We start from the raw sequence: 27,992 nt of genomic DNA, 5'->3' as shown, positions 1-27,992 counted from the left end.
GATATGTTTCCTCAGTAAAAAAATTATCTGAAGCAAACTTTCAATATTTAAAAATACGATTTATTAAAATATAAGACTTTGGTCAAATCTTATTTGATGATTTTAAGTTTTTTTTTTAATTTATTTTTTAGAGACAGAGAGAGAGGCAGAGACACAGGCAGACGGAGAAGCAGGCTCCATGCAGGGAGCCTGACATGGGACTCGATCCTGAGTCTCCAGGATCACGCCCTGGGCTGAAGGTGGCGCTAAACCACTAAGCCACCAGGGCTGCCCTTATTTGATGATTAATATGTAGCAAAGGCTTTTGTGTTTTTTTCCCTGAGATTACTCTAGTTTCTAATGAAGACTTCTGATCAGTGAGGATATTGACTGTTTTCTTCCTCATGTGAAGTCTCTGATGCACAGTGACAGGCTGAATTTTATAGGTCTTCTGACATTATATTCATAGGGTTTTGTCCCACTGCAACAGAGTTAACTAAGCTATGTGCATTTAACCGACAGAACAAAATCTTTAAGAGCTCAACAGTACATTTTTAAAAGCCAACCCATGAAGATCTGTTAGAGAATTGTTTCACCCAGTTATTCATATTTCAGCTTATGCTCTAACATGCTTAATACAGAGCACCCAAGTCTAGGTGCTAGAAATCCCTCTATTCCAACATAACATAGGACAGAAAGAATGTAAGGTGATTTTTAAAGGCTAAACTTAGCTTAAATGTAACAGCGGCATATTCCATGACCAGTATCACTTAAATGAATAACAGACTAGGAAATCACTGGAAGAGGAAATATTTAAGTGAAAAAATCTGCCAATCTATGTGATATGAGCTTTTTTACTGTGTGCTATCAATTAAGGTAGGAGTCCCTTTAGGACTTCCCAAATTCACCACAATCAAGGCTTTCCTCTCTGGTGTGGATTCTGGTATGATGTACTCTAAGAGCTGCCTTACGAACAAAAGTTTTCCTGCATTCATTACATTCATAGGGTTTCTCTCCTGTGTGAATTCTCTGGTGTACTCTGAGAGTTGAATTTTGTGCAAAAGCTTTCCCACATTCATTACACTCATAGGGTTTCTCCCCTGTATGAATTCTCTGGTGTGCACTTAGATGTGACTTCTGGGAGAAACTCTTCCCACATTCATTACATTCATAGGATTTTATGCCTGTGTGAGTTCTCTGATGTACTCTGAGGGTTGAATTATGGGCAAAAGGTTTCCCGCATATATTACATTCATAGGGTTTCTCCCTGTATGAATTCTCTGATGTGCAGTAACATAGGATTTCTGGGAGAAAGTTTTCCCACATTCATTACATTCATAGGGTTTCTCCCCTGTTTGAGTCCTCAGATGCTCCTGGAGGTGTGATGCCTTGGAGAAAGTTTTCCCACATTCATTACACTCATAGGGTTTCTCTCCTGTGTGAATTCTCTGATGTGCCCTGAGGGCTGAGTTATCAGCAAATGCTTTCCCACATTCCTTGCATTCATAAGGTTTCTCCCCTGTGTGAATTCTCTGATGTGCACAGAGATGTGTCCTTTGGGAGAAAGTTTTCCCACATTCACTACATTCATAGGGTTTTTCTCCTGTGTGAATTCTTTGATGGACTATGAGGGCTGCCTTACAGACAAAAGTTTTCCCACATTCATTACATTTATAAGGTTTTTTCCCTTTGTGAATTCTTTCATGTCCACTAAGGTATGATTTCTGAGAGAAGGTTTTCCCACACTCACCAATTTATAAGGTTTCTCACCTGTGTGAATTCTCTGATGTGTTCTGAAATGTGTATTCTGTGAAAAAGTCTTTCCACATTCATTACATTCATAGAGTTTCTCCCCTGTGTGAATTTTTTGATGTGCTCTGAGTGCTGAATTATGGGCAAACATTTTTGCACATTCATTACACTCATATGGTTTCTCCCCTGTATGAATTCTCTGATGTACTCTGAGAGCTGAATTATGGGCAAACGCTTTTTTACAGTCACTACATTCATAGGGTTTCTCTCCGGTGTGCATTCTCTGATGTGCTCTAAGGGCTGAATTATGCACAAAAGATCTCCCACAGTCATTACACTCATAGGGTTTCTCATTTGTATGAATTTTCTGATGTGCTTTGAGAACAGATAGATGGGCAAAAGACCTCCCACATTCATTACACTCATAGGGTTTCTCCCCTGTGTGAATTTTGATGTGCTCTGAGGTTTGAATTATCAGCAAAAGTTTTCCCACATCCATTACATTTATAGGGTTTCTCCCCCATATGAATTCTCTGGTGTGCACTAAGGTGTGTCTTGTGAGAGAAAGTTTTCCCACATTTAAAACACTTGTAGGGTTTTTCACCTGTATGAATTCTCTGATGTGTTCTGAAATGTGATATCTTAGAGAAAGTTTTCCAACATTCAATACATTTGTAGTAAAAAAAAAAAAAAAAAATACATTTGTAGTATTTCTCCCCTGTGTGAATTCTCTGATGTTCTTTTAGATTTACCATCTTGAAGAATGTTTTCCCATATACATTACTTTGACAGGGTTTCATTACTGTGTGTGTTCTTTGGTGTACTATGAGAGCAGACTTGTAAGATTTCCCACATCCACTGTTTTCATAAGATTTCTCCTTTGTGTGAATTGTTAGATTTTCACAGAGGTTTGACTTCTGACAGAAAGTTTTTCCATATTTATTACATTTATAGAGACCAACTGTCATATCAGTTCCTGGATAATGAATAAGGTGTGAATTTGAACAAAAAGATTCTCCACATTCCTCAGGTTTCTCTCCCGAATGGTTCCTCTGATAATGAATGAGTTCTGCTTTCTGGTAAAAGGATTTCCTGCATTCATGACATTCAAATGACTTCTCTCCAGTTTCACTTTGCTCATGTACACTGAGGGCTGAATTTTGATGGGAGGACCTCCCATATTTACCACACTGGTAGAGTTCTGCTTCTGTGTGAGTTCTCGAACATACTATAAGGTCTAATTTCTGGTAGAAAGCATTTATACATCTATTATTTGTACAAAATTCTTCTCTAGTTTGTGTCTTTTTTCGTACTACACAGGTTGAGCTCTGGCTCAAACTTTCGTCACATTTATTGCTTGCAAAAGCACCCTGTTCTTTAACAGTTCTCTGAGATTGAGTAAGAGATAAGATCCTGCTGAAGTTATTCTCATTTTCATCACATTCTGAGTGTGTCACAGCCATGTGAACCTTACTGTATTTCACAGTGGTGGTTCTGTCACAGGATTTCCCACATTTATTCAGATCAAAGCATTACTCTCTTACGGCAGTTCTCACATACTTAAATAAAGTTGCTTTATCACAGTTTTTCCTAAATTCATCATCCTTATAGGATTCCCCTCCTATAACACAGTCTTATCATATAAAACTTACCCAAATTCATCATATTCAAAAGATTTCTCCAGGGACTGAAGTTTCTGATCTTTCCTATAACTGAAAGCTTTCATGTTTTTATTATACCCATAAGACTTCTCTCCAACATGCGTTTTCTCATGCTTCATATCAAACTGCAACTTTGCGCATACATTCATGCAATCAGCCTTCTTTCTCGAATAGTTTCGATCACAAATAATTAATTCAGAAACAACTGGCAAATTCATTCTACATGAGTCAGATCTACAGGGCAGTTTTTCAGAAGAATTTGGAGTTATGTCCAGATTAAATGGTTTTCCTAAAACTTTCTGCCCTTTATTCAATGTTTTGTTATCAGTGAGTATTACTTGCCACAGAGGTTTCTCTTCTTTTCTTTGGTTCCCCTCAATGTGAATATCAACACTAAAATATCCTAAAATGAGAAAAATTGAAAACATCTTTACCTTTTATATTCCTTATGGAGAGGAACTTATAGCCGTATGTTTGTTACATATTGTATTCTGTTACAAGTCACATTTCCAAAGTTCAATAATACACACACATAGGGAAAAAGGTATACTCTCTTTTTTTTTCTCATCCACGTTGTTTAAAGAAAACAGGTAGTATGGCCAAAATTGAGTAGCTCCTTTCTTCCCAAGTTCTCCTGCTTACAATTAACAAATCCCTGGAAAATCAATATATCTATAGTAAATAAGTAAGATGCTACAAAATGGAAAGTAAACTTTGGGACTCAAAAAATGATGTAGCAGAGGATTCCAAGGCTGTTCTGTTTCCCAGATATCTCATGTGGGGTACTAGAGTGTCGTAAAAACCTACAATCCAAAGTCAACAATATACACAAAAAGAGCTACAAGAAAAGTGTGTTCTTGATTGCCAAATGGCTGAAATGAAACAAAGGTGATCTAACAGAACAGAAAATATTTTTGACAATATCCACCCTGCTCAAGCTAAACAAAAATGGAACATTCCCCTGTGGTTCAGCCAGGTTTAGCAGGGAATGAAAGTTCCACTGTGACAGGTCCTTTATGGACTGGACACTCTTACAAAATTTCTATGAGCCAAAACTAAAAGCTCACTTGAAAGATCATGAAGAATCCTAAGAAAGTTCTATTTATAGGACATTCAGGGATGGTAACAGCAATCACTACCAAAATTCTTCCTGGAACTACATTCCTACCTACTCTATGGAATCTGCAATAGCAAAAGCAATAAATCTGTTGTCTTAGGGTATTTATGGCAACACAGCAGGTAGGGGATGGAAAGAAGGGAAAAGAGGCAGGAATACTACAATACCATAGCTAGAACGAATAGAAAGCATCTGGAATAACGATGCTCTCAAAACCCAAGAATGCAATACATTTAAAAAATCAGTTTAATTTATATTATTCTCAAATGCACATGAAACATTCATCATGGAAGACGGCATTCTATACTGCAAGAAAAATCTTCACAAATGTAAAAGAACAGAAATCATATAAAGTGTAATCTCAGGCCATCAAAATTATCCCAGAAATCAATAACACAAAGTTAATGGAAAAACACAACCTATTTGTAAATTAATATAATTAACCCATTGGACAAAGAGAAAATTTCATAGGAAAATCAGATATTTAGAATTGAATGAAAACAAAAAATATTTAGAATATAATGTAGTTTTTTTTAAATTTTTATTTATTTATGATAGTCACAGAGAGAGAGAGAGAGAGAGAGAGACAGGCAGAGGGAGAAGCAGGCTCCATGCACCGGGAGCCCGATGTTGGATTCGATCCCGGGTCTCCAGGATCGCATCCTGAGCCAAAGGCAGGTGCCAAACCGCTGCGCCACCCAGGGATCCCCAAAATGTTTAGAATATATAGAAATTTGTGAGATGGGGATGCTTGGGTGGCTCAATGGTTAAGTATCTGACTTCAGCTTGGATCATGATCCTGGAGTCCCAGGATCGAGTCCCACATCAGGTTCCCTGCATGGAGCCTGCTTCTCCCTCTGCTTGTGTCTCTGCCTCCCTCTCTCTGTGTCTCTCATGAATAAATAAAATAAAATCTTCAAAGAAAGAAAGAAAAAGAAAGAAAGAAAGAAAGAAAGAAAGAAAGAAAGAAAGAAAGAAAGAAAGAAAGAGAAAGAAAATAGAATTTACATCACCTCTTCTAGAAAATACAAGATCAATATCTAGAAAGAAAGAAAGAAAAGAAAGAAAGAAAGAAAGAAAGAAAGAGAAAGAAAAAAAGAAAATCAAATTTACATCACCTCTTCTAGAAAATACAAGATCAATATCTCTACAGACTAAAGATGGCGGAAGAGTAGGAGTCCTCAACCACCTGGTCTCACCAGCTTACCTTTAGAACATCCTGAACGCCTACGAATTTGACCTGAGATTTAGAGAGAATGGCTGGAATGCTACAGAGAAAAGGGTTTTCGCTTCTAGCAAGGTAGGAAGGTGGCAAAAAATAAGTAAATAAAAAAGAATAATGTGGGGGAGGGGCCCCGTGAGGAGCTGGGCTAAAGTGAGAGCCTCTGGGACAGGAAAGCCCAGAGCTGGAGAAGTGGAAACTTCAAAAATCTGCACTGGAGTTTTCCCGGACGGAAAAGTGCTTAGCAGGGAAATCGGGCAGAACCTCAGGAGGGACAGTAAAGCCTCAAGATTCCTAGAGTCACAGTTAGAGGAAGTGTGCCTGAGGGAATGCTCAGCACAAACTCTGGTCCGATATCTGTAAAGGGCATTTGGGAAAAGCCAGTCGGTTAGGCAGGCCGGCTCTGGACAGACATGGCTGTGTCCCGTTGCCACCAAGAGAGGCGGTCGGTCCACAGGAGCGCAGTTCAAGCAGCACAAGACCCTGGATCCCAGGGTGCCAAAACAGACAAAGCCCACGATCCTGTGTTCTCCCTGGGACAGGAGGAAGCTCCTGCCGCTGAGCGCCCTCAAGCTGTGCAGATTAGTGCACTCACACCGGGGTGGGGGGGGGGGGAGGGGCCCAGGAGCATCTACATCAGTGCAGACTCGGAGGCTGCATTAGTTAGTAGCAGGGAGCTAACTCCAGACTAGAGATCTGGCCACAACAGAATTGTTGTTCCTCCTTGTTTCACCGTGTGCCTGAGAGAGGCAGGGATGCCAGGGAACAGAGGCCTCTCGGGGTAAACAGCTCCCACTGAGCCTGGCACCTGGCAGGGGGCAGGGCAGCTCCCTCCAGGCACACACAACTGAGAATCAGCACAGCAGGCCCCTCCACCAGAAGATCAGCTGGAATAACAGAGTAAGAGTTCTTGACCAAGCAGCCCTGGGAAGCTCCAAGAATGAAGGAGAAACAGAAGGAAAATAGTATATAGAACTGGAGGGTTCACCACCACTTTTTTTAATTATTTTTTTTTTCCTTTTTCCATTACAACTCGATTTTATATCACACTAAACATTTCCAATATTTTTTCTCTTTTCCCATCTTAGCCACAATATTGTACCAGCTCTAAATTGTAGTTTCTTCCTTTTTGACTTTCACATTTCTACAATGTGAAAACTGTCTTAGATACATTTTTCACTTCTGGATTCCCTTCAACATATGCAATTTAATTTGGGGAGATATATGAAATACGGGTTTTTGTTTTGTGTTTATTGTTCTCTGCCTCATTTTCTTCTACAATGGTAGAAGTTAATACCTTCTAAAACATGACCAGCATGCACCTAGAACCAAATGGAATACCGTGCTGGGTTCATTCTATAAGATTATATTCTCCCTTGATTCCCATTTTGCCCCCCTCTTTTTACTCGTTTATGTTTTGGTGGTTAATGTTGGAGCTTTCTATACAAGTATTGCTGGTTTATATAAATTTGGGACTGAGCATCTTCTAACATAAGGAACAAAATATACTCAGAACCAAGAGAATCACCCTCTAGGATACCTCAGGTAGACTACATTCTATCTCCACTGCCACTTCTTCACCACCGCCATTCCCCCGTAGTACAGCCCTTGATTTTCTTTTTTCTCTTTTTCCTCTTTTCTTTTTCTTTTTTCTTCTCCTTTGGGGCTTTTTGCCTTTTTTATTTTTTATTACTTCGTTTTAAAATTTGTTTTTCACATGAGTGTCCTTTTGTTTAATTTTGTTCAGATCTTCTTTTTCATTTTCTGGTCTCCGACCTTGTTAGAGTCATCTAGGGTGGAATTTACTTAGGTTGTGGTTGATATTTTTGACACAGCCTGCTCATACAGCCACTCTGCACTGAACAAAGTGACTAGAAGGAAAAAATCACCACAAAACAAAGAATCAGAAACAATACTCTCTGTCACAAAGTTACAGAATAAGGATTTCAATTCGATGTCAGAAAGCCAATTCAGAAGCACAATTATAAAGCTACTGTTGGCTCTGGAAAAAAGCATAAAAGACTCTAGAGGCTTTGTTACTGCAGAACGGAGTTCTAAGAAGGGCAAAATTAAAAGCAAATGAAATGAGATACAATCCAAAGTGGATGTCCTAATGACTAGGGTTAATGAGGTGGAAGAAAGTGTGAGTAACATAGAAAACAAGTTGATGGTAAGAAAGGAAGCTGAGGAAAAAAGAGAAAAACAATGAAGAGACCATGAGGAAAGGTTAAGGGAAATAAATGATAGCCTCAGAAGGAAGAATCTACATACAATTGGGATTCCAGAAGAGTCTGAGAGGGAGAGTGGGCTACAAAGTATATCTGAACAAATCATAGCTGAGAACTTCCCTAATTTGGGGAGGGAAACAGGCATTCAGATCCAGGAGGTACATAGGTTGCCCCCAAAATCAATAAAAACTGTTCAAATCTCGACATTTAACAGTGACACTTGCAAATCCCGAAGATAAACAGAAAATCTTTAAGGCAGCGAGAGAAAAGAGATTAACTTATATGGGGAGAAGTATCAGATTAACAGCAGACCTCTCCACAGAGACCTGGCAGGCCAGAAAAGGTTGGCAGGATATAGTCAGGGTACTAAATAGAAAGAACACACAGCCAAGAATACTTTATCCAACAAGGCTATCATTCAGAATGGAAGAAGAGATAATGAGCTTCCAAGATAAGCAGAAACTGAAAGAATATGTGACCACCAAACCAGCTCTGCAAGAAATATTAAGGGGGACTCTGTAAAAGAAAGAGGGAACCCAAGAAATAAAACAGGGACTGAATAGGTATTATGACGACACAAAATTCATAGTTTTCAATAGTAACTGTGAACGTGAATGGGCTAAATGATTCCATCAAAAGACACAGGGTTTCGGGCTGGATAAAAAAGCAAGACTGATCTATTTGCTGTCTACAAGAGACTCATTTTATACCCAAGGACACCTATAGCCTGAAAATGAAGGAGTGGAAAACGATTTACTATTCAAATGGACCTCAAAAGGAAGCTGTGGTAGCCATTCTCATATCAGATAAATTAAGGTTTATCCCAAAGACTGTAGTAAGGATGAAAAGGGGCAATATATCATACTTAGAAGATCTATCCAACAAGAAGACCTAACAATCATGAATATTTATGTCCCTAATGTGGGAGCTGCCAAGTATATCAAGCAATTAATAACCTAAGTAAAGAGATACATAGTAATAATACACTAATAGAAGGAGGTTTCAACACAGCACTTTCTGCAAATGACAGATATTCTAAGCACAACATCACCAAAGAAACAAGGGCTTTAAATGATACACTGGACCAGATGGATTTCACAGAACTTTCCATCCAAATGCAACTGAATACACATTCTTCTCAAGTGCACATGGAACTTTCTCTAGAATAGACCACATACTGGATCACAAATCAGGTCTCAACTGATACCAAAAGATTAGGATTAACCCCTATATATTTTCAGACCACAATGATTTGACACCAGAATTCAATCCCAAGAAGAAATTTGGAAGAAACTCAAACAATGGAGGTTAAAGACCATCCTACTAAAAGATGAATAGGTCAACCAGGAAATTAGAGAAGAATTAAAAAGAGTCATAGAAACCAATGACAATGAAGATATAAGCATTCAAAACCTTTTGGATACAGGAAAAGCAGTCCTAGGAGGGAAATACACAGCAATACAAACCTCCCTCAAAAAACTGGAAAAAACTCAAATACCCAAAGCTAACCTCACACCTAAAAAAACTGGAGAAAGAACAGCAAGTAAAACCTACAGGAAGCAGAAAAAGGGAGATAATAAAGATTCAAGCAGAACTCAATGACATAGAGACCACAAGAACTGTACAGATCAACAGAACCAGGAGTTGGTTTTTTGAAAGAATTCATAAGATAGATAAACCCCTAGCCAGCTTTATTAAAAAGAAAAAAGACTAAAATTAATAAAATCATGCATGAAACAGGAGAGATCACAACCAATACCAAGAAAACACAAACTAATTTAAAAATGTATTATGAGCAGCTATATGCCAACAAATTGAGCAATCTACAAGAAATGGATGCATTTCTGGAAATGCACAAATTACCAAAACTGGAACAGGAAGAAACAGAAAACCTGAACAGGCTAATAAACAGCGAGGAAACTGAAGCAGTCATCACGACACAAAAGTCCAGGGCCAGGTGGCTTCTCAGGATAATTCTATCAAATGTTTAAAGAAGAAATAACACCTATTCTACTAAAGTTGTTCTGAAGGATAGAAAGGGAGGGAATACTTCCAAACTTGTTTTATGAGGCCAGCATTACCTTGATTCCAAAACCAAACAAAGACCCCACCAAAAAGGAGAATTATAGACCAATATCCCTGATGAACACAGATACAAAAATTCTCAACAAGATATTAGCTATAGGATCCAACAATACATTAAGAGGATCATTCACTATGACCAAGTAGGATTTATCCCCGGGATGCAAGGTTGGTTCAACCCTCATAAAAGAATCAACATTATAGATCACATCAACAAGAGAAAAAACAAGAACCACATAATCCTCTCAGTAGATGCAGAGAAAGCATTTGGCAAAATATAGCATCCATTCCTGATCAAAACTCTTCAGAGTGTAGGTATAGAGGGTACATTCCTCAGCATTTTAAAAGCCATCTATGAAAAGCCCACAGGTAATACCATTCTCAATGGTGTAAAACTGAAAGCCTTTCCCCTAAGATCAGGAACACAACAGGGATGTTTACTCTCACCACTGTTATTCAACATACTACTAGAAGTCCTAGCCTCAGCAATCAGACAACAAAAAGAAATAAAACACATTCAAATTGGCAAAGAAGTCCATCTCTCCCTCTTCACAGATGATATGATATTGTATATAGAAAATGCAAAGACTCCACCCCAAGATTGCTAGAACTCATACAGCAATTTGGCAATGTGTCAGGATACAAATCAATGCACAGGTATAAGTGGCATTTCTGTACACTAACAAAGAGACTGAAGAAAGAGAATTAAGGAATCAATCCCATTAACAATTGCATTAAAAAGCATAAGATACCTACAAATAAACATAACCAAAGAGGTAAAGGATTTATACCCTAAAAACTACAGAATATTTCTGAAAGGAATTGAGGGGCAGCCCGGGTGGCTCAGCAGTTTATCACCACATTCAGCCCAGGGTGTGATCCTGGAGACCCGGGATTGAGTCCCACATCGGGCTCCCTCCTCTCTCTCTCTATGTCTCTCATGAATAAATAAATTAAATCTTTAAAAAAAAAAAAGAAATTGAGGAAGACAGAAAGATGGAAAAACATTCCATGCTCATCGATGGAAGAATTAATATTGCGAACATGTCTATGCTACCAGGGCAATTTACACATTCAATGCAATCCCTATCAAAATTCCATGGACTTTCTTCAGATAGTTGCAAGAACTTAAGTTGTCCAACTTAAGTTGTCTGTCCCCTTCAGATAGTTGGAACATCTTAAGATTTGTGTGGAATCAGAAAAGACCACGAATAGCCAGGGAAATACTGAAAAAGAAAACCAGAGCCAGGGGCATCACAATGCCAGATTTTTTGTATTACAAAGCTGCGTTCATCAAGACAGTTTGGTAGTGGCACAAAAACAGACCCACAGATCAATGGAACAGAATAGAGGACCCAGAAATGGGCCCTCAACTCTATGGTCAACTAATATTCGACAAAGCAGGAACGAATATCCCCTGGAAAAAGTACAGTCTCTTCAATACGTGGTGCTGGGAAAATTGGACAGCCACATGCAGAAGAATGAAACTAGACCATTCTCTTACCTCAGACCCAAAGATAACCTCAAAATGGATGAAAGATCTAAATGTCCATCAAAATCCTAGAGGAGAACATAGGCAACACCCTTTTTGAACTTGGCTACAGCAACTTCTTGCAAGATACATCTATGAAGGCAAGGGAAACAAAAGCAAAAATGAACTATTGGGACTTAATCAAGATAAAAAGCTTCTGCACAGCAAAAGAAACAGTCAACAAAACTAAAAGACAACCTACAGAATGGGAGTAGATATTTGCAAATGACACATCAGATAAAGGGCTATATCCAAGATCTATAAAGAGCTTATTAAACTCGACACCCAAGAAACAAACAATCCAATCATCAAATGGGCAAAGGACTAGAACAGGAATTTACCAAAGAAGACATACACATGGCCAACAAGCACATGAAAAAATGCTCCACATCCCTTGCCATCAGCGAAACACATATCAAAACAACAATGAGATACCATCTCACACCAATGAGAATGGTGAAAATTAACGAGACAAGAAATAACAGATGTTGGAAAGGATGTGGAGAAAGGGGGACCCTCTTGCACTGTTGGTGGGAATGTGAACTGGTGCAGCCACTCTTGGAAAACTGTGTGGAGGTTCCTCAAAGAGTTAAAAATAGAGCTACCCTACTACCCAGCAATTGCACTGTTAGGGATTTACCCCAAAGATACAATTGTAGCGAAATGCTGGGACACCTGACCCCAATGTTCACAGCAGCAATATCTATAATAGCCAAATTGTGGAAAGAGCTATGGTGTCCTTTACCAGATGGATGGATAGAGAAGATGTGGTCAATATAGACAATGGAATATTACTCAGCCATTAGAAACGATGAATACCCCCCATATGCTTCGATGTGGATGGAACTGGAGGGTACTATGCTGAGTGAAGTAAGTCAATTGGAGAAGGACAATCATTATATGGTTTCACTTATACAGGGAATATAAAAAGTAGTGAAAATATTATAGAGGAAAGGAGAGAAAATGATTGGGAAAAATTATAGAGGGAGACAAACCATGAGAAGCTCTTAACTCTGAAACAAACAAGGGGTAGTGGAAGGGGAGGTGACCAGGGGCATAGGGGGACTGGGTGATAGGCAGTTAGGAGGGCACTTGATGGGATGAGCACTGGGTGTTATACTATATGTTGGCAAATCGAATTTCAGTTTAAAAAAAAAAGGCAAAAAAAAAAAAAAAAATCTCTGCAGACCAGTATCTCCCATGATAGAAATGTAAATATCCTCAAAAAAATAGCATCAAAAAGAACAATGCAATATATAAAAAGAAATGATATATTAGATCAAGGGGGATTCATCCCAAGAATACACACTGTTGTGATATTTAAAACTCAATGTTATCCATCATATTAATCATTTATTGAATTAAAACCATACAATCACATAATTTAAGACAAATACTACTTCACAAAATTCAGAATGGATCCATTAACCTATTGTAAAGGGAATCTATAAACAGCCTAGAACTAACACTGTACTTAAGAGAGAGAATACTTAAACCCTAAGATCAGAAAAAGTCAAGAATGTCTACCGTCAGTGCCTCTATTCCAGACTGTACTGGAAGTTCTAACCAATAGCAATATGGCAAGAACAGAAATAAAAGATACAAAATATACATTGAGAACCACAGAAACATCTTCAGAAAAGTTCCTTAGTATTTTCAGCAAGGGAAAACTACAAAGCCAATACTAAAGCCAATCATACACAAACAATTACTATTAGATTTTTAAGTCAAACAAAGAATATAATTTACCATGATGCTGAAAACAAAAAACAAAAATACTTGGTATCTGTATGCTGAAAACTACTGATCAAAGAAATCATAAGTAAAAGGAGGTATATTTTTGTGGTTGTAAAGCAATGGTCTTTATTTTTTTAATTTAAATTCAAGTTGCCAACATACAGTATAACACCCAGTGCTCATCCCATCAAGTGCCCTCCTCAGTGCCTGTCACCCAATTACCCACCCCACCCACCTCCCATTCCACAACCTTTTGTTTCCCAGAGTCAGGAGTCTCTCATAGTTCGTCTCCCTCTCTAATTGTCCCACTTAATTGATGTATATGTCCTTTATGGATTGGAAGACTCCAATCTTTTTAAGATGTTAAACCTCTGTGATTTATAAATTCAATACATGCCCAATTGAAAAACTGGCATGCTTTTTGTAAATATCAAAAAGCTTGTTTTAGGGGAACCTGGGTGGCTCAGTGGTTGAGCGTCTGCCTTTAGCTCATGCTATGATTCTGGGGTCCTGGGATCAAGTCCTGCATTGGGCTCCCTTTGGGGAGCCTGCCTTTCCCTCTTCCTCTGTCTCTGCCTCTCTCTGTGTCTCTCATGAATAAATAAAAAAAATTTTTTAAATGCTTGTTTTAAAATATATACAGAAGAAATTTGGTGGACTTACATTACCTGATTTCAAGACCTAATTAAGAATCTAGAATGGTGGTGATCCCTGGGTGTGGCTCAGTGGTTTAGCGCCCAGGATCGAGTCCCACGTCAGGCTCCCTGCATGGAGACTGCTTCTCCCTCTGCCTGTGTCTCTGCTTCTCTCTCTCTTTCTGTGTCTCTCATGAACAAATAAATAAATAATCTATATAAAAAAAAAAAAGAATCTAGAATAGTAACAATGTGGTACTGGCATAAGGATATGAAGATGAATAAATAAAAAAAGAGATACCACAGAAATAGTCTTAAATGTACAGAATATAAGTACAATCATATACGCATAAACTTATGTACCATATACAAAATATACATTTATCCATTTTTTCAGAACAAGGGAAATGCTAGTCAGTAGGGAAAGGATAATCTTTTCGATAAATGGCACTAGAATAACTGTATTCTCATTTTTAAAAATTTAAACTTGACACATATCCTGTCTATGAAAACTAACACCAAATGAATTACAAAACATAAAATATGAAATTTAAAAATTTCTAGAAGAAAACATGAATAAATCTGTCTTTACTTTGAGTTTGGATATTTCTAGACAGAACAAATATAAGATCCTTAAGAGAAAATCAAAGAGTTGAATATTCAATTTTAGCCAACCTCCTCTGAAACCATGCCAACAAAAGAAGTAGAATGCAGTTTCACTATTGCCAAATGTGGACAGAAGTCCATGCTCACCACTAACCCTCCACTGACACCTTTGGGAGGTAGAGGAGTAGGCTGTCACATTAATGATGTGGGGGTTGAGATATCAGGGTCCCCACCAGCCTTTCCCTAACACTAAACGTCCTGTATTTAATTATGTGCCAATGTTCCTAGCTCACCTTGTTTTATAAAATCTTTCAGAATACTACATTTGTTCTATGTGTATATATCATATATTTGTAGATATATACACACACACGTATTTAGATATATATATACACAGACATACCTATATACATATATATACACAAACAGATATACATAAACACACATATATAAGTATATATACATATGTATATAGATATATACAGATATACACATATATGCACACATATACATACATACAGATATATACACACAGATAAAGATATATAGATATATACACATATACACCTATACATAGGTATACACACGTATATAGACATATTTACACAGATATACATATACACACATACACACACACATATACATGCAGATATACATATATATAGATACACATACATATATATACAGATACTCATATATATACACATATATACACACATAGATATATAGGTATATATACACATATATAGATACGTAGGTATATATACATGTATACATATATGTATATATACATACATATATACACATAGATATATACACAGATATACATGTATATATACACATATATATACACACAGATATATACACAGATTTCCATGTATACATATACATGTATAGATACACACACATACACCACACACACACACACATACATATTCAGCTGTACTTAGCAGGCAGAGTAAAATAGGATATATTTACTGCAACTTTCCCCTGGTTAATACTTTTTATATCTTATTAATCCCTTTCCTAAGCAGAGTCATGAACACATTTTCATTATTATAATATAGAATATTTCTAGTTTTAGGGCCTCTGGGTGGTTCAGTCTGTTAAGTGTCTGCCTTCGGCTCAGGTCATGATCCTAGAATAGGCCCCATATGGGGCTCCTTGCTCAACAGGGAGTCTGAGCTTCTCCCTCTCTCTCTGCTCCCCCTGCCACTGCTCACTCTCTCTCTCAAATAAATAAAATCTTAAAAAAAAAAAAAAAAAAGAATATTTCTAGTTTTGCTTTAAAAAGAAATCAGGCCTTTAAGCCACCTGAATCTCATTTTTCATTTCATAAGGTTACTCTGGGATTCTTTCTCCCCACTGTTCTACAGGGATAGTGCCATCTGTCAAAGACCAATTATCTATGAAGCATATACTTTTTTCTTGAGTTTTCTTTTCTGTTTCACTAATTTATTAAACTATTCTACTTCCAGTTCCACACAACTCTCAGAGCTTTACATATGTGATGGGGCCAATCCTACCACAACCTTCCTATGAACGAGATTTACTTTGAATATTGCATTAGATGTTTATAATATTGAATTTATTATATGAGTGCTTCTTTTCTTTTGTCTTTGTTAGGGTTAGCTAAAATTCATTCATTTTACTCTCTTCTAAGAAACATTCTATAATTTCTCAGTCTTCTAGGTTATTAATTTTTAATTTCACTTTTAAATTCTGCGTGTTAGTATACCTGCTATTGTTCTTGCTTAATTTATTACTAGGACTACCAATTTACCTGTTCATTAATTTAGCTATATCCTAAGGTTTATAATATGCACAATTATTTTGTATATGTCATGCAATTTTGGGTTTGATATCGTTTTTTAAATTTTTTTTTTTAAATAGATCTGCCCTACGACCCAGCAATTGCAATGCTGGGGATTTACCCCAAAGATATAGATGCAATGAAATGCCGGGACACCTGCACCCCGATGTTTCTAGCAGCAATGTCCACATAGCAGCCAAACTGTGGAAGGAGCGTTGGTGTCCATCGAAAGATGAATGGATAAAGAAGATGTGGTTTATGTATACAATGGAATATTAGTCATTAGAAACGACAAATACCCATCATTTGCTTCGACGTGGATGGAACTGGAGGGTATTATGCTGAGTGAAATAAGTCAATCAGAGAAAGACAAACATTATATGGTCTCATTCATTTGGGGAATATAAAAAATAGTGAAAGGGAATAAAGGGGAAAGGAGAAAAAATAAGTGGGAAATATCAGAAAGGGAGACAGAACATGAGAGACTCCTAACTCTGGGAAACGAACTAGGGGTGGTGGAAGGGGAGGTGGGTGGGGGGTGGGGGTGACTGGGTGACGGGCACTGAGGTGGGCACTTGACGGGATGAGCACTGGGTGTTATTCTGTATGTTGACAAATTGAACACCAATAAAAAATAAATTTATTTTAAAAAAAGATAATTTTTTAAATATCCATGTTAAGAGTTTTTTTTATCTCATTAACTTCTATATTTATCAAATTATGTTGAGAATATTACTAATGGGATTCTAATTTATTGGATTTATTGAGGTTTTCTTTCTACAGTAATATTGTATTTTCACTATCATGATTAATCTATGGGAATGTCAAAGGCTTCTTTGATTTTAGGATACACATACAAATATATGATTCACTTTTTTTTTTTTTAAGATTTTATTTCTTTGAGAGAGCCAGGGAAAGAACAAGCATGGGGAAGGGGCAGACAGAGGGAGAGGCACATTCCCCACTGAGCAGGGAGCCTGTCATGAGACTGGATCCCAGGACCCCAAGATCATGACCCGAACCAGAGGCAGATGCTTAACCTATTGAGCCATCCAGGCACCCCTGGTTGACTTTAATATAAATATCATTTATATCCCATATAGACATACTTATTTAATGTTCATAGTATCTCTAATCAGATGAGGTACACCATTATCTCCTAATCCTGGTGAGTTTTAAATTCTTAGAACCCCATTATTTTGTGTTTTATGATAGCTGGTATGATATTGCTTGGTGCAGTTACTCAAATGCTTAAGGGTTTACTTTGACCTGTGCTCTTGATCAGAGGGTCTTCTTTTAAGTTAATGAATTTATTTATTTATCTATTTATTTTAAAAATTTTATGTATTTATTTGAGAGAGAGGGAGTGAAAGAACACAAGTGGAGTGTGGGGCAGAGGGAGCAGCAGACTCCCCACTGATTAGAGAGCCCAATACAGAGTTTAACCCCAGGACTCTGAGATCATGACCTGAGCTGAAGGCAGACACCTAACTTACTGAGCCACCTAGGCACCCCTAAGTTAATTCACTTACTGCCTAAACCTGAATAATAACACAAAACCCTAAATTATTTCATTTTTTTACTTAATAGCTTTACTATTCTTTTACTGCAATATTTCAAAGATACTTATTTCAGGGTATCTTCTTTAGCCAACAATATGATCATATCATTTACAACTAGTGACTGGGAAATATGCCTGATCTAAAAATTATGTCAATCTTCATGTTATGTTGTCTGACTGAAAGCTTTACAATAAGAACTTTCAGTAAACACTTAGGATGATTTTACTCCTTTGCTCTAAGAACTATATTGAAACTATAATTTTTGAAGTTTCTGCAATTGTTTACTAGTTTACACAAATACCAATAAGCACATGGAAAAATGCTTGACATCACCAGTGATCAGGTAAATTGTTAGGGACTGAATTATATCTCCCTTCAAATTCATACCGTTGAAGCTCTGATCCTTAAGTAACTGTATTTGGTGATAAGGCCTTTGTGGAAATAATTAAGGCTAAGTGAAGTCATAAGGGTAGAGCTCAAATTCTTAGGGGGTAGGTGTCCTTATAATAACAGGAAGAGACATCAAAGCTCTCTCTCCCTGAAAGCAAAGGGGAAAGGCTATATGAGGACACAATCTGAAGGCAGTCATCTGCAAGCCAGGAAGAAGCCTCACCAGAAATTAATTATGTTGGCACCTGGATGTTGGACTTTCAGCTTCTAGAACTGAAATAAATTTCTGTTGTTTAGGCCATCCAGGCTATGGTATTTATTATGCCAGGCCAAATGACTAGTACAGAAATACACATCAAAATTTCAGAAATATACCACTTCACATCTACTAGGATGGCTAGAATAAAAAAGTCAGATAATAACAAGTGTTGATGAAGATGTGGAAAAATTAGAACCCTCATATGCTATTATTAGGAATGAAAAATAGTACAGGCACTGTGGAAAATAGTCTGGAAGTTCCTGAAACAGTTACCACACAACCCAGCAATTTAACTGTCAAGTATAACTCAATAAGAGAAATAAAAGCATCATGTCCCCTCACTGCCCCTCAAAAATGTACATCTATGAAAAACTTGTAAATGAATGTTTCTATCAGATTATTCAATAGTCAAAAGGCAGAATCCCAAATGTAAATTGAATGAATGGGCAAACAAATGTGGCAAAAACATACCATGAAACATTATTTTGCCATAGGAAGGATCAATAAAGTACATATAAACCTTTTAATTCTATGTGAAAGAAACCAATCAAAAAAAATCACATAATGTATGACTGCATGGTACATGAAATGTCTGCAATAGTCACATCTAGACAAAAAGTAGATTAGTGATTGCTTGGACAGAAGGCCAGGGAGGAATAGCTAGAGTATGAGATTTCTTTTTTTTTTTTTTTTAAGATTTTATTTATTCATGAGCGATACAGAGAGAGAGACAGAGAGAGAGAGAGAGAGAGAGAAAGAGAGAGAGAGAGGCAGAGACACAGGCAGAGGGAGAAGCAGGCTCCCCAAAAGGAGCTGATGTGGGACTTTAATTTTTATTTATTTATTGATTGATTGATTGATTGATGTGGGACTTTATCCTGGGCCCCAGGATCACGACCTGAGCTGAAGGCAGATGCTCAACTGCTGAGCCTCCCAGGCATCCTAAGAGTATGAGGTTTCTTTTTGAAATGATGAAAATGGACTGTGGTGTTGTTTACACATATCTATGATTATATGAATAGGCACTGAATTGTACCCTTTACATTGGTGGATTATACGATATGTAAATAGTACCTCAGTAGAGCTATTTAAAGGGGTAAAAGAACCAACGAACCAAACAAAACTTTCAAAGGTATTCCCCTAAAAGTTTAACTACTCTAAGTGTTTCCTTCCATCAGTGCTCACCCACCTAGGTACCTCTGGTTTAGGAATTCTTCCCCTAAGGACCAGGGCTCTTCTCCTTGCTCCAACTTGAAGATCATCTTGGGTTTGGTAGTACAATACCCTGTAAAAATGACAATTGAGAGTATATATAGATCAGATCCATGGGCTTTTTGATACAGCAGCATGAGTACCAAAATAAATGTGCTCATTTGAAATTTTCCATTGTTTCTGTTTCCTCAAGTCTTCAGGTATCTTTGACCTCTTACTCAAAAGCCTGTATTACACTAATCTCTACAAAGAATCCATGTGTCTTGATAACTTTTAAAAAAAGGAAATTTAATTTAGAGTAAGTCACATAATAAGGTATGCTTACCCACTGAGATGAGGTGGCTATAGTTCTCTAGCATCACATCTCTGTACAGAGTCCTTTGTGCAGGGCTCACATACTGCCATTCATCCTGGGTAAATACCACAATCACATCTTCAAATGACATGGATCCCTGTAACAACATGTTTTGTTTAAAGATTCAGAATTATGTTCAGAAAATATCTTTGAGAATTACTACTTTCCCTGTTTACTCTTAAGCTCTAAAAGACATGCTTATCAAAGATGCCTATTTCTGACCTAATTTTGTCTTTAACTGTGGAGTTACTCAGTTAAAAAGGTTTTTAACTTACAATTCATTTATCTATTTATGAATTATAGATTTTTTAAGACAAAAAATTTCAATGTAAAGAGATTTCCTATAACTCTTACTCTTCATCCTGAGGGATTACTGTGGGTATTCTAGAGAATTCTAAAATGTTCATTCTCTCCTTAGACATCATCATTGTAAATAATGGGAGACAAAGAAGGTACATGCAAGCTGTAGAGATGTCTTACATGATTAAATTTAGGTATAAATACAGATATAAAGATATATAAATTTAGAGCTCATGAAGAGCAAAGAACAACTTACCAAGGATTTGGAGTCACAGAGACCAATATAAGTGAATGTTGTTTACACAGAAGTAACAGCAATGAATATAAGGATAAGCATATAGTCACAGAGCAGAAGCGGCAACCAATTTGATAACTACTTTCTTATACAACCACCCAGTCTAACTGTACGAGCAGCTCCTGGAAGGCTAGTGCCAAACACTGACATTTAGGAAACAACAGGAAAAAGAAATGTTAGAAGTTTTAGTGAGACAGACCTGTTCATGTTGTTCCTAAAGAGTCTGTGAACATAAAGCTGGAACTATTCTTTAAATTAATATATATGTGGTTTTAGAATATAGAAAGGAAGTCTAAGATGAAGACGATCACTTAGGAGTTACTAGCAATTTAGGTGGTTAACTAAAATTATAAGAGGCAAACAGCAACTTGAGCTATATGCTATACATCCTATATGGGACTGAGAAAAGAAAAACACCAAATAGCATTTAGGGAAGCATGAATATTAAAGAGGCTGGCATACAAAGTATAGGCCACAAAAGCCAAAGAAAAAGCTTTCTGAAAAGTAGTAAGAGTCAGGAAATGGTAGAATCTCGCAAAATGAGAAAAAGGAAAATTTCCATAACAAAAGACTTCAAAGGGGCTGGGGAGGAATCGGAGTTGCTATTCAACAGGTATTTAGTTTTAGTTATGCAAAATTATTAAGTTCCACCTAAAAATGTGCTGAGGGTAGATCGCATGTTAAATGTTCTTATAATAATTAAAAGTAGAAATGAAAGGGAAGACTAAGAGATCATAGGACAGAAAGAATTTTTTTCTCCCCCCAGTGTTATGTATCCAATTATTTGTTCATTCGTGTCTTCAGTATTACTAAGTGAGTACCTCCTGCATGTGAAACTCAGTAGTAGTAGCAGCTGGTAACTAAAACAAATAAATAACAGGAATATCTCTTAAAAATTTTGATCTAAAAAAAAGGGAAAATTTAATTATATTCTCCAAAACTAAAAAAAAAAAAAAAAAAATAGGGAAAAAAGTGGCACTACTTTCATTTTTGCCAATCTCTTTAATATCTGACTTAATAAAATCACTTGGATTAAAAAATATAAGCTAACAAGTGACAAAATAGTGAAGTAAAGGATCCAAGCAAATTCTCTCCTTCATAAAAACTATGCAAAAACTAGCAAAAATTAGGGCACCTGGGTAGCTCAGTTGGTTAAATGTCCAACTCTTGATTTCAGCTCGCGTAATGATCTCAGGATTGTGGGATTGAACCCGTCAGCCTCCACACTCAGCACAGAGTCTACATGAAATTCTCCCTCTGTTTCTCTCCTGCCCCTTCCTCTCACTCATGCTCTCTCTTGCTCTCTCAATAAATAAATAAAATCCTTTAAAAAAAAACTGGCAAAAGTTATAAAAATTAACAAAGGCTATCTTCAAAACATTTGTAAAAAATAAACAAAAACAAAACAGGTGAATCACAGTAAGAATGTGACCTTTTACCTTACCCTGTTCTCATCCCTCTCCTTCCAAGTCCAAAATAGTTTGATAACCAGCAGCATGGCCACCACAACACCACCAAAAGTAGGCTAGAGATCCATCAAAGCCTCATTCACAAAAAATTGTCATTATTTGGCCTGTTTGGTGGTTTCCTGAAAGACTCTACTTATAAGGATGCCTTTATTTGAGCTAACTCAGAGCTCAGTGTGTAAAATATTGTCCTCACTTGTCATTCATCAAAAACTGAAGGCATTTCTTTAAATTAATTGGCTACCCAAAGTGGTAGATAACAGCTGAGGCAAACAATGGCTTAACCAATAAGCTTGAAAGGAATAGCTGGATAATAAGATGTCCATAAATGTTTTTGAAAAGCTCTGATATATTCCTGAGAATCCAGGAGGCCTCATACTTGCAAAGAGCTATGCATATGCTTAAGGCTGTGAGCATACTGAGGAAAAATGTGAGAAGGCCCTGAGCTGTCGCTTATAGGTGCCCCAGAGGCATGGCATTAGAAAAGTCTAGGCTAATGCAGTTATAAGGTATCTAACTGTTGGAAAAATTCTGTGACATGCAGAGAGCCCCTTAGTAAAGACTGGAAGACCTACTCGTTTTAGGCATTTAACGAAATTTCTGTAGACACTTCAACCGCCTCAGATACAAGATACACAGGCTCTACAGAATTTTTTAAAAAGTCACTGAACAAATAAATTTCAACAATGATCCCGATGGAGGAGAGAAATTCTAATTATATAATTGCCACATTCTTTTATTTAAAATGTCCTATTTTCAACAACAACAAAAAATTAGTAAACAAGGAAAGAAACAAAGGAAGGCCCATATACAGAAAAGGTATAATCAACAGAAATTGCTCTTAAGGAAGCAGACATTGAACTTACTAGACAATGACCTTAAATCAGCTATATTAAATATGGTCAAATACCTAGTAAAAACAATGTCCAAAGACTTAAGGAAAAGAAAAGAAAAACATTTCACTGAATAAAGAATATCAATAAAAAGAGAAATTTTAACAACAAATAGAAATTATATAGAAACTCAAGAGTTGAAAAATACAATAACTAAATCAAAATTTCACCAGAGGGATTCTCTAGCAGATTTGAGCAGGTAAAAGAAAGAATGAACAGACTGGACAATATGCTCATTGAAATTACATACTGTGAAAAACAGAAAGAAAAATGATAAAAAATGAACTATGGGATAGCATCAAGCTTACCAACATATGCATCAGTAAGTCTGAAAGAATATTTGAAGAAATAATGGCCAAGAACTCTCCAAATTTCATGATAAACATTAATCTACAAATCCAAGAAGCTCAATAAACTTCAATAAGGATAAATCTGGAGTAAGAGATCCACACTTAGACACATGATAATCAAATTGTCAAAAAATAAAGACAAAGAGACAATACTGAAAGCAGCAAGAAAGAAGTGATTCATCACGTACAACAGTATTAAAAGCAGATTACTAATCAGAAACCATGGAGGACAGAAAGCAGTGAAATGATGTATGACAAGTGCTGAAAGAAAAAAGTTGTCAACCAAGAAAATTGTATATTCAGCAAAAATAGAAAAAATTAAAACCTTCCCAGATAAACAAAAACAAAATTTGCCATAGGCAGAACTGCCATACAGGAATAATACCGGGTTAGCAAATCTATACAGACAGAAAATAGATTAGTGGTTGCCTGGCGTTTGGGGAAATGAGTAGATGAGAGGGGATAAAATATGGAGTTACTTTTTAAGGTGATGAAAATGTTCTAAAATTGACTGTGGTGATATTTGCAGAAATCTGTAAGTATACTAAAACATCACTGAATTCTACATTTTAAATGGGTCAAAGGCATAGTACGTGAATTGAATCTCAATAAAGCTTATAAAGAAAATAAAGAGAATGAAACTATTCCAAGAATAATAGAGCAGATTAAAGGGCCAACATCCTAAACTGGAAATGAGGAACATGAAAGGAAAGAGAAAGAAGATAAAGAAATAAGCCCTGGAAGGATGGAGTCAATGGATGGTGTCATGGATATTATTAACAAAGAAACCTTCCACAATGAGTGAAAAGTAGAAGCAAATGCTACAGAAAAATCAGATAAGGAAAGGATTGGACAAGACCCAATAGATTTGAGTATAATCAAGTCTCTGGTCACTAGATATGACAGGCAAGTGGGGAGAGAAACCAAAGCATCATGTAGAGGTTTGAAGTGTGAATACAACAGGTTGAAATGTTTGAAAGAAAACACAATTTTAAACTGTCTGCTGAGCAACCTGAATATCATGGGTACTCAAAATATTTATGGAGAGTAATTTTAAGGGATATTCAGTTGATTCATTAGAACAATGTCAAATTCAACCCCTGTATTTGAGCTTCTGGAAAACAGAATTGACCAAGTCCACATTTAGCATTATGTCTCCTACTTTTATTGAAGAACAAGTAGAGACCATGTTCTATATTACTTTAGTAACTACTGAAAAGTTAAATAAATCATCCACTAGAAAAATGAAGATTTTTAAAAATCTATAAATGTTTTAACATTCCATGTGGTATCAGTTTGCTTAACCTTCTCACTAATGTCAACCTTTAAAGCAGCACTGTTTGACACCCTGACAAGGCTACCAAAACTCAGAAATAAATTTGGAGCTCCAATTTTGTAAATTTGTAATGTAAGAGGACCTGCATATCCATATGCCACCTTTACTCTGCTACTCATCTGTATTTCCATCTCTGAATGCATCTGATCTGTTTCTATTTCTACTTTTTCATGTTAATGGACACTTAAGTCCTGATAAAATCCACCGTAAACAAACAGGTTATTAAAAAAGAACTCACCTGCACTATGTTCATTTTCTGCTGCTCCTCAAAGAATGTAAAGAAATTAAAAGGTTCAGCTGGGAAAGAGGAACAAGAAATAGGGTCAGCAGAAACCTGGTCTGCCTTACAACTATTTTCATTTACCTAAAAATCTCATAACACCAGCTGGAAAGAAAGGTTTCCCTATAGAAGAATGTCCTTTTGACATTTTTAAGAGGAACAGGAAGGACCACACAGAGGTAGGACCTGAACATGTGCATCTCCGATATGATTATGTGGATTTAACCTTGCATCATTTTCACTGCTGTGAAACTCAGAAGTCAATGAATTAACAATTTCTGTCCCCTTCTAAGTAGGAACAACAAAAAACACAAAATAAAACAAGAGGATAGTGGTTAAACAAATTCAGGTATACAAAGGTAAAATTTTGCACCTTCACTTAAACTAATACTTTAAAAACCTATTTAGATGGGATTGTTAATCAAATTTGTATTGTCTTTACACCTTGAATTAGAGCTTCCCCAGAGAACTCCAAAATAAAGATGGGATGCTTTATGCAAGAAATATTTTTTCTAACTTTGTTTTCTAAATTGGTTGCAAATTCTAAAACAAATTTTTTAGTAAGATGCTTATAGTACTGACCTGTGTAAATAAACAGCACTGTGCTTAAGTTCTTGATTCTGCCTGGGTGTCTTTACAAAAATCATTCATTTCAGGCCCAATATTTTGAGCTTCCAAAAGTGTCTAATATAGAAAACCTTTTTTCCACTATCCTTTTGTCATTCCCTACACTCAGGAAAAAGGGAGTACCAGCATAACTCTAGATGCCACATGTGGTGATGAGTATGCTATGAAGGCAGCTCATAATCTGGAAAGAAGGGAGAATGAAGAAACTGGGTGCTATTTAGCATTTCGTCAGTTCTGGCTCGTTAAACCTTCCCTGGGCATCAAGTCCTTACCAGCCATCCAGTGAAGTGCCTTTTCCTGTACAGTCTGACAGTCACCTATCCCTCTCAATCTCAGGTTACCACCTTCTGCAAGCTAGTCCAGTGCCCACTGTCACGCATCTGTGATGGCTTCTGCGCGTGATGCTATCACCAAATCTAATTCATGCTATACAGAGATCAAGAATTGCTTCTGGTGGAGGGAATCAGGACCCGTGCTTGAAACTTCTGCTTCTGCTCTGAAGCTCCAGTGAGGAACCTGTCAGGACAGCTGTTCTTCTAAGTGACAGTTGTTCCTAGGGCTCTCTTTTTCCAGTCTTAAGAGTTACTTTACTACAGGGTAGCCCCGGTGGCACAGCGGTTTAGCGCCTGCCTCCTGCAGCCTGGGGTGTGATCCTGGAGACCCAGGATCAAGTCCCAGGTTGGGTGTCCTGTATGGAGCCTGCTTCTCCCTCTGCCCATGTCTCTGCCTCTCTCTGTCTCTATGAATAAATAAAATCTTTAATAAGATTTTAATAAAATCTAAAGATTTAAAATCTTAAAAAAAAAAAGAGTTACTTTACTACAAAGGGGCTGGGATCTGGGGCTGAGAAACAAAAACAAATTTGATGTATTTGAAACCTCCACTTAACACTCTATACCTGACTTTGGAATCAACTACTACAAATGAACTATCCGATAACGTGGCCATCAGCTGCATGCAACTACTACACCTGAAGTGTGTGTGGCTAGTGCCACAAATCAAAATAACAATTTGGATATACTGAGTTAAACACATCAGGTTTATTAATTTCATCTCTTTTTATTGTTGCTAGTGAAAAATTTTAAATTACATTTAGTTTCCATTTTCTATTGGCCAGCACTGCATTAGATTATCAGACTGTGCCTTTGAGGATGGAAATACCTTAGATGCTGCAGGAAGGCTCAAGAGTCTCAGGGGCTCTTAAAAGAATCCACAAATCCCAGGATATATTTACCACATTGTAAGACTCTGTCCATATTCACTTCACAATCATATCTCTGCAAATTTGGGGACAGGCTATTCTGCTAAAAGCTCAAAGGTTGCAACTCTTGGTTTGGGGCAGAAAGATATTGGAAGAGCAACGTATAGAGGGACTAAACCCGTACTTGTATTTACATCCAACCTCTCCCACCTACTATCTTGTACCCGGGGGTATATCATTTGGCTTCCAGTAAATTCCTTTCACCTTTTAAAATGGCATATTTATAAGGGCAATTGTGAGGCTTAAATGAAATACCAAAGGAAACAAAGGGTCTTGTGATAGCAACTTACACACCAATTACTGGAAGTCCCAGGACCTGCCGCTCTCAGACGCCCCACACAAACCTACCCGACCTGGAAGGCCCCGGGCCTCCCGGAGCCGTGACCCCAGTGCTCTCAGCCCAGTGGGAGGCCTCTGCTCCCGCAGAGACCCAAAGAAGGCGAAGTCCGGTCCTTTTCGACCAGAGAAGATGGTCACAAGGGGCGAGGCTGACTGCGCTGCGCTGAAAGCGCCCGGAACACCGTTCCCAGAGGCTGCGCGGTAGGCTCTTGACATTTAAGACTACATTTCCCATAAAACTTTGAGACCGCAGGAAGTAATTTTAGAGGCCTTTCCTCCTCTGCGAGTTGGGACGTGACAGTGGGACCTGACCCTTGGAGACTTTAGTCGAATCCCTAGATAGTGTAGATTAGGCTTGAACTCTATGACAGGACAACATATTGCGAAGCGTGGCTCTCGATTGGATCCTAGTTGGAAAAACACAACAGCTGCAAGAGACTACAATTGGAGAGACGATTATAGACTAGATATTATAAATACAAAGGAGAATTACCATTACTTTGGCTAGTGTGATTAATATTTGGACGATGTAGGAAATTGTTCTTATTTTTAAAGATGCATCCGTGGAGTTTGAGGAGCAAGACAGATGAACATAGGGGAAGGAAAAAAAATGAGAGAAGGGGCAGACCCTTGGAGGCTCTTGAATGTGGACAGCAGACTGGGAATTCCTGAGTGGAGGGGGAGGTGGGTGGGAATGGGCTGGA

General features: G+C 37.3%; 2 protein-coding genes across 5 annotated transcripts in view; one reads left to right on the top strand and one right to left on the bottom strand.

Moving 5' to 3' along the window:
* LOC144317184 (uncharacterized) overlaps nt 1-16,870 on the top strand; it is a 265,145-nt gene extending 248,275 nt beyond the window's left edge. For 2 of the 4 annotated variants that reach the window (XR_013383124.1, XR_013383122.1), the window contains exon 3: nt 16,444-16,579. Coding sequence is in view for 2 of the 4 variants with exons in the window: in XM_077903211.1 (XP_077759337.1) it covers nt 16,444-16,642 (199 nt within the window). In the remaining 2 variants the exon portion in view is untranslated. Of the gene's footprint in view, nt 1-16,443 lie in introns of all 4 variants that reach the window. The other 2 variants (XM_077903211.1, XM_077903200.1) reach the window with 1 other exon arrangement.
* On the bottom strand, nt 39-27,492 carry LOC144317171 (uncharacterized). Its single transcript, XM_077903167.1, is given in 9 exon segments — nt 39-1,244; nt 1,247-1,732; nt 1,735-2,180; nt 2,182-3,358; nt 3,361-3,795; nt 19,764-19,859; nt 20,112-20,238; nt 25,020-25,078; nt 27,298-27,492. Coding segments are annotated over 8 exon segments (3,159 nt in total). The 5' UTR covers nt 25,035-25,078; nt 27,298-27,492; the 3' UTR covers nt 39-867.
* Nucleotides 27,493-27,992: the final 500 nt, after the last annotated feature.

This window comes from Canis aureus, chromosome 1 (genome assembly GCF_053574225.1).
Source record: "Canis aureus isolate CA01 chromosome 1, VMU_Caureus_v.1.0, whole genome shotgun sequence".
NCBI classification, from domain to species: Eukaryota; Metazoa; Chordata; class Mammalia; order Carnivora; family Canidae; genus Canis; species Canis aureus.
This window is presented reverse-complemented; position numbering and strand designations above follow the sequence as displayed.